The 7652-nt window shown below is 38.7% G+C and overlaps 2 protein-coding genes across 16 annotated transcripts in view; one reads left to right on the forward strand and one right to left on the reverse strand.

Moving 5' to 3' along the window:
• tou (toutatis) overlaps window positions 1-6398 on the forward strand; it is a 33917-nt gene extending 27519 nt beyond the window's left edge. For 10 of the 15 annotated variants that reach the window (XM_066286247.1, XM_066286234.1, XM_066286242.1 and 7 more), the window contains 7 exons: window positions 94-1114; window positions 1224-1402; window positions 1548-1908; window positions 3422-3543; window positions 3648-3917; window positions 4189-4530; window positions 4596-6398. In XM_066286247.1, coding sequence (XP_066142344.1) covers window positions 94-1114; window positions 1224-1402; window positions 1548-1908; window positions 3422-3543; window positions 3648-3917; window positions 4189-4530; window positions 4596-4752 — 2452 coding nt within the window. In that variant the 3' untranslated portion in view covers window positions 4753-6398. The remainder of the gene's footprint in view (window positions 1-93; window positions 1115-1223; window positions 1403-1547; window positions 1909-3421; window positions 3544-3647; window positions 3918-4188; window positions 4531-4595) is intronic. The other 5 variants (XM_066286238.1, XM_066286243.1, XM_066286245.1 and 2 more) reach the window with 3 other exon arrangements.
• HINT1 (histidine triad nucleotide binding protein 1) lies at window positions 6361-7334 on the reverse strand. The gene is made up of 2 exons (XM_066286283.1): window positions 7184-7334; window positions 6361-6719 (listed from the first exon to the last, which is right to left on the reverse strand). The coding sequence occupies exons 1-2, from the start codon at window positions 7292-7294 to the stop codon at window positions 6450-6452; spliced, it is 381 nt and encodes a 126-aa protein (XP_066142380.1). The 5' UTR covers window positions 7295-7334; the 3' UTR covers window positions 6361-6449.
• Window positions 7335-7652: the final 318 nt, after the last annotated feature.

Below are 7652 nucleotides of genomic sequence, written 5' to 3' on the forward strand. Positions count from 1 at the left end.
CCCACGTTTAGTCCTTTCAAGAAATAAAAGCGTATGCATTTTTTGAAACTATGTGTCATATTTACTTATTTATTTATTTATTTGTTTTATCAGCAGCCTGAACGACCTCAACAACGTCATGCAGAATGTGGAAAAGATAATGGACCACACGGCCGATAAGGAAGTGAGCAATATTGTGGAAAAACAAGAGAATGAAACTCCCGAGAGGGCAGTTGAAAACGGGGAGATTAACGACAAAACTGAAGGTAACTTAGAACAGCTACAGAAGAGCGTAGATGACTTGGTGCAAAGCCTGGAAAAGGAGCAGAAGGAGTCCATGAAGCTAAAATCAACAGTTAAAAGCGAAAACCATTGCGACTCCATTTCAAACAGGAAATTCAATTTATTCGAACGACTGGGGCAGTGTATGGAGCGGGAGAACAAAACCGAAGAAGATTTAAAAGCGGATGTTAAAGCTGAAGTAAAGGAAGAATTGAAGAATGAAATCCTCAAAGAGCTCAAGCAAGAAATTAAACCAGAGCTCATAAAATCGGAATTCGAAGAGGGGGAAGAAGTCAAGTGGTTCAGCATTTTGCAGAAAGACGGAGTTACCTGTGATGAAATCCATTTATCAACTGGAAATAAGTGGGATAATGGCATTTGTCTTGGCGATTCCAAAGTACCGGTGTTTCCCCCTCCAGGCACCAACACCAACTATCACCACAACTGCGAAAGCCCCGCACCCCTCCAAATGACATCGGAGGAAAGTGCCCAATTGGAGCATATCAAGAAGCACGGTAAGCCTGCCGTGGCTAATAAGAAAACTGTGCCCTTGGAGAAGCGCTATGGTTGGTGGAGGATGATGAGTCTGGATCAACTCAGAGAGTTATTGGACAATTTGCACGTCAGGGGAGTTCGGGAGAGGGAGTTGAAACGCAGCTTCTTGTTGACCATGCAACAAATGTACAACAAGGGGAAATTGGTTATCGAGGAGGGGAATCCGGAGTTGACGAATTTGGTAGCGGAGAGTATAGAGGGAGTCTGCATGGTGACCGAAGGGGCGCCGATGCCCTACGAGACTGGATGGTGGAGCAAAGCAATTGCACATCGGGTGGATATGTTTTTGCTTGAGCAGGTGAGTAAAGTCTTTCAATTGAAATTCGAAAAAAATAAGATTTCCTTTATGTTGTTAAAGTTGACGAGGGATTTATTTGCATACTTTACTTATCTGAAATTCGTTCTAGGTTGAAGCTTTGGAGGATAAGGTAGCTAGCGCCAGCTTACAAGTCAAAGGTTGGAAAGTGCCTGAAAGGGAAAATGTCGATGTTCCCTACGGGGAAGTAATCGAAACAATTAAGGACAAATTGGCCTCATTGGAACTCAATATCGAAAGACGCTATTTAAAACCTCCACTGGGAACTAAGTAAGTTGCATCGGTTTTTTTTTTATTGTTAATTCAAATACTAACTTCAATTTTCGGACAATAAATGTCTTAATTTTGTCCGAATTTCAACATATATTTAACTTCTAATTCTAAAGTTATTATAAACGTCACATTTTTCATTTAGTCCGGGTTTCCGTTCAAGTACCGGTGGCACCCAAGACTCGCACCAACAACCAGCCGAAACTGTAGCCACCTCGCCGATTACGTCCGCAATATCGACCCCTACAACTCAACCTCCCGCTGGTTCGTCCCAATGTCAAACAGGAACCACCTGCAGTTCCACGTCCACAACATCGGACGACATCCCCAAAGGTTTGGCCACGTGGCGGGAAGCAGTACATCGCGCAACAACATCCGCACAGCTGGCCATGTCCCTATACGCGCTGGAGTCGTCCATCGCCTGGGACAAAAGCATCATGAAAGCTGTGAGCGATCAGGCCGAATTTAGCTTACTGAACGCCCGCAAATATAACACGAATCTCAGTGTGGGTGCTTGTGCTTTTTCATTACACATATTTACACATAAAATTCATGGGAATTGCCGTAAAAACGTAATAATTGATTGCGATGAGCCCACCTTTGCATCATTTGGTCACTATTGGTCATTGCTACTCTACATTTAGTGCATGCCGCCATGGTTTATTCGGTTTTCATTTGGTGGAATCCTTTTTTTAGTGTTACTATTATTAACCCAACATGCGTTCCAGGATGTACGAATATTCTTTGCAACACATTGAAAATAAAGGTCACGGAAAATCGTCAGTAGAAAGTGAAAATTTAATTGTTTGTGGAATGAATCTTGATGTTCATATTTAACATGCATCAAATTGTATTTGAAAATGACTAACGTTAAAGCAGGTACACTTCGCGCTTTGTATCCTCCAGTTCGCTTTCCGATTTACACAGGGTGTTTGTTTCAAATCGTACCACCCTAAATATCTTTTGATTGGGAGAAACATTTAAGATAATAAAAAAAAAATTCATATAACTAACGGGGAAGTTCAATTTGATGTCAGAGATAATTATATCACTTTGTTACAATTTCCCTAGGTATCTAAATTAACTTTTTTTATTACTTAAAATTTTTCTCTTAACCAAGAGATATTTAAGATGGTTCGCTTTGAAATGGACACCCTGCATGTCCTTTTCTTCTCTTGCTTCTTTACTTTCATAAAAAAATCTGTGCTATCTAACTCGTGTTTGTAGATGAATATTATTCTGAATCGGAGTGTAGCCTCATTCACCAAATGGTAACCGTCATTGTAATTCACTTTTCTGAGCACATCTTGCATGTGTATGCACTTTCATGGCAGAACTCAGGCACTGTACATTTTCATTCATCAGTCAGTGGTTTTCTGCGATACTTACCACTGCTTTTTCGACATATTTTCTGGTTTTTGCACTCAACTGGGAAATTTTTAAACCCAAAATACAGTTTTGTTTAGTAATTAATTGCACAAGTTTTCCACGACTCAAACTACACAGCATCTCTTACTATTCCCGAGATTCAAAAAGTAAACCTCGAGTTTCGGTTACCCTATAGATTATGCTATTTTCTATCAACTAACCGGGTTAACATCACACGCCGTATCGATCCAACATGTGAACCATTAAGAGATTACTTTGATTTCTATAAGATTTGCAGGATAAAGCAGAAAATCATTGATGATTAACTTTTCTAGCGTTTTGTGAATAAAATGGTGGAGAGTTGTATCTATACGCGTTTGCAGGTTTCATGGCGCATTATTCGTAGAGTAGTTGAACCAATTGGCTTCATTGGAAGGGTCAACAACAAAATTGAAAAATTGGGAAAAAAATTTTACAGTGATGCCAAAAAAGGTTTTGCATAATAAGAATTTTTTCCCAATATTAGCAACCGTTATCCCTTGCCAGTTTATCCCCATTTGAATTTTGATAAAGTGAATTTCGTCACGCAACCCTTCCAAAGAAGAGCATTTTTATACCTAATTTTAACTGATTTGATATTTGTTTTTACAGAACTGCCAATTTTGCCACAGCGGAGACAACGAGGACAAGCTGCTGCTGTGTGATAGTTGCGACCGGGGCTATCACACCTACTGTTTCAAGCCAAAAATGGAAAACATTCCTGATGGCGACTGGTAAGTCCTATATTAAACATTTAGAGAAAAAACCTAATTTATATGCCCTTTCACGAGTTGTCACTTGTTGTTTCTCCCCATAATTTTACATTCCTCTTTCCCAGGTACTGCCACGAGTGTATGAACAAAGCAACGAGCGAGCGCAATTGCATCGTTTGTGGCAAAAAGATTTCCATGGCTGGCACGAGACTGCTTGTGTGTGAAATATGCCCTCGCGCGTATCATACAGACTGCATTCAGCCTCAGATCCACAAAGTTCCTCGCGGAAAGTGGTACTGTTCGAACTGCATCTCCAAAAAACCCCCTAAGAAGACTGTCAAAAAGCCCAAGACCTCGAATAGAGAAAGCGAGTCCTCTGACCAACCACCAGCGAGGTAAGTTTGGGGCTAACAACTGAATAATAAGTATATAACGAAAGTGAAAGTCGTATCGAGGGAAATATAAGAGGGGTTCAAAAACATTTCTCCAGTATTTGCAATATTTTTCTAAAATTCATGTAAAGTGTAAAAATGCGAGACGCGTCAGTGATTTCTGTGTAGTAGCTGAATTAAGGTTCTTCTAGAAGCTTGATAAATATACCGAATATTTCAAAGGAAGAAACTTACTTGTGAAAGAAGTTGTTAACTCATTTTCTCTTTTTATTAGCCCCACACCCTCGCACAGCTCAGTAACCACCAACGAAGACCTGCCGACAACGAATTGCAGCCTAGGCAGCGACGTTTCGATCGTTTCTAATACCAGCGCGATAGCCCCCGACAACTCGCCCTCTGCCCTTGCCGCCAAAAAGGAGAAGGAGAAGGAAAAAGCGCAGAAACGTTTGATGAAAGAGTTGGCGCCTTGCAGGGTCATCTTGGACGATTTGGAGTGCCACGACGACGCATGGCCTTTCCTGCTCCCTGTCAATACCAAACAGTTCCCCACGTACAAGAAAATTATTAAGGTGCCCATGGATTTGTCTACGATCAAGAAGAGGTTACAGGATTTGGTGTAAGTATAATCCTCAACTAATAGAATTGATTGGTAAATAGTATGTAATCAACAATATTCTTCAGTTATAAATCCAAAGAAGATTTCTGCACGGACGTGCGTCAAATCTTCAACAATTGTGAGACGTTCAACGAAGACGATAGCCCGGTGGGCAAAGCCGGCCACTGCATGCGCCAGTTCTTCGAGGCCCGATGGACGGAGCTTTGCTCGAACCACAGTTGAGGCCTGTCCAAAGACAAGTACAACTAAGCGAATCTAAGTCAGGGATTTTATCCGGTAAATTTTGTATAAAATTGACGTAGAGGGCGTGCGAGGAGGGACGCTCCTTCTGCATGTTTCGCCGCTTCCCTCCGGTTAAAAAAATGTTTTATTGTACATTGTTGTGGTGCTTGATTAGGAAAAGAGGAGTGTGATGGAGGCGTTGATTTGATGACAAAATGCACGCGTTGCGGAGGTATCAGGAGGGTAAATTTCCTCGTTTGTGATAAAAGTTATGAAGTGGAAGAGAGGACATTAATCCAGGTTGGTCCAAGATCAGTTATGGGCAATGAGAGTTTAAATTCAAGTCAATTGTTACTATCATTTATCTATGTTATCCCTCTGATTGCTCTGCTAAATAGGCGGCATTAAAATTATATATATTGTAATTTGACTGCGCAATCCCCTCCCGACAATGCAACCAACTAACCGAAGCTTTTCCACGACGGTTTTCGATTAGGCGTACGTTTAAGGAAAACAACACTCACATCACTTAAAAAATAGACTTAATTATTTCGTTAGTTTGTGATTTACTTTTCATTAAAGCGACGTATTTTTGATATTTTTATGTACTTTGTAACGCGATTTTTTCGAAATGTCTTTATTTATTTAAGCTTAGGTTCGATTGTGTCCGATTGAATGAGAGTTTGTGTTATTTTATAAAAAGACTGTCACAGATGGACTGTGGTTTAAGCACCATTTTTATCCACTAAAAAAATTAATGTCAATATACAGTGTGTACTAGATGATGTAATGTAAACGATAATGCACATTGGTTATAATGGGAAACCTGGTACTTTACACTCAGTAATGGAATGGTAAATACCAAACTTAAAAAGTTTTATTTCCGGTTATTAAAAAAAATATACTGATATCCTAATTCTTTAATTATTACTCTTCTACGACACACTGCACACAAAAAAATATATATTGACGATTCCATCTAGTTCTAGCGGTTTTGCAACATATTAGTTGTGTTTCGGTGACGATAAGCAACGCCGACTGATGATTAGAGACTTGCGCTTTGCACATTAACCGTGTCGGGCTGCGCATATCAGAAACAAACTGACAGTTTTGACTATCCGAACGGTTTGAAAATTGCTGGCAAACTAGAGGTTAAGGTTGCTTGCCGAAACAAAACTATAATCTGCATGAATTGTCTTTGGTGGTGTGTTCTGTATGGGTACCTACACAGAAAGAGTTTTTGGTGATTTTTCCTATTTTAATTTCTCTTCCAATTTTAGCTAGTTAATACACCACTGCCTTTTATCTACTTTTTGCTTCAATGTCAAACTTCCTTTCTGGTTATTTTGAATGTTAGTAGGCCATTTTTGTATTATACATGTAAATTAAATCATGAAAATAAACCCGAGAACGCGCATTAACGCTCAAGGATCCTTTCGGAAATAACCGCACGCGGATTAAAAAAAAATAACGAGTCACTTTTTAAAGTAATAAGCTGAAATAGGTATGCAGCAACTATATAAAATTTTACTGAATGTGTTTTGGTAGGCTAGTTCTGTGCAAGGTCACACTTGCAGAGTTTAGAACTAGGAATTATGTATTTGAGTGTAAGATATTTATATTAATTATATTTACTTATAAATGTATATTTTGTGTTTTATTCTCTAAACACAAATTTACATCAAACATGTTATTTCTTATCCTGGAGGCCATTGCATCTGCCTTCCCGACAGAACATGTACATGCAAATGATAAACAGATTGAGCCCCCACAGGTCCGTCATTGATGACAATTCTGAATCCGTCGTTTAAGCCACGATCAGCCGCAATTTTTTTGGCCACAACCAGCAAATGGCCTATGAGAGATTCATCTATGTCTTCGGCTTTGGACAATTGGGATATTGGCTTGCGAGGTATGACCAGGTAATGGGTTGGTGCTTGGGGGTTGACGTCGTCGAAGGCTACACACTGAAATGTTAATTTCCAATGTTCCAATATGCTGCTTTATGGGTATATTTTGATGCATTCAGTACAAATAAATATTATAGATAAGTATCAGTTAATAGATTGTCTTGTGTTCTTTGTAATTAATTTGCATTCAGAAACAAAGAATCTCGAGCGCACCAACAAAACTCTCATGATCGAAGCAAAGAGTTTCCCTGATAGTCCATAAGTAATACTCAAGAAATTGTCTTACAGAATACTTAAAGATTAGTTGGTCCACTTGGACTTGAATGAAAGATTTAGTTCTTCAGTCATGAGAATATTGTGGGAAGATTTGCTCAAGTTTTCCACAATTAAAAATATTTTCAGAGGGAATTTTTAACTCTTGGGATTGTATTGAAATTTAATTGAAGCAAGTTAACCTCTAAACTAACCCGATTTAAAGAATCTAAGTTTTTAAGTAAATAATAATATATGTAGGTTTTTACCTGCTCATCTTCATATATAAATTTACAGGGAATTTCTTTACGCAATATTTTACCGAAAATTGTATCTCCACCAACTTCGACGCTTTGAGCCAGCTTCACTTCGTCAGCCATTTTTGAACAATCGTAATTTTTGACAGTTAATCACGTTCACGTTTGACCGAATATAATGGTGTATGACATCAATCCACGTAATGATGAAATGTGGCAATGTTGCGAATTATGTATTTCGTCACGATGTTCTCTTACCATGGTGCCATCTATAAACTGCTACCCTAAACATCTATATTTGAATAGACAAACCAGGATTACATTACAGAAGAAATCTAATTGTGATTAGCAGCTAATCCTTTACATTGCTCATAGATAGCAGAACCACAAAAAAAAAATCCATTCTCATTTTTTTAAATTTTATTCTAATTTACGTCTCTTCATATATTCATACAAAATTAGGTGAATGTATGAACTTATG

This window comes from Euwallacea fornicatus, chromosome 10 (genome assembly GCF_040115645.1).
Source record: "Euwallacea fornicatus isolate EFF26 chromosome 10, ASM4011564v1, whole genome shotgun sequence".
Lineage (NCBI taxonomy): Eukaryota > Metazoa > Arthropoda > Insecta > Coleoptera > Curculionidae > Euwallacea > Euwallacea fornicatus.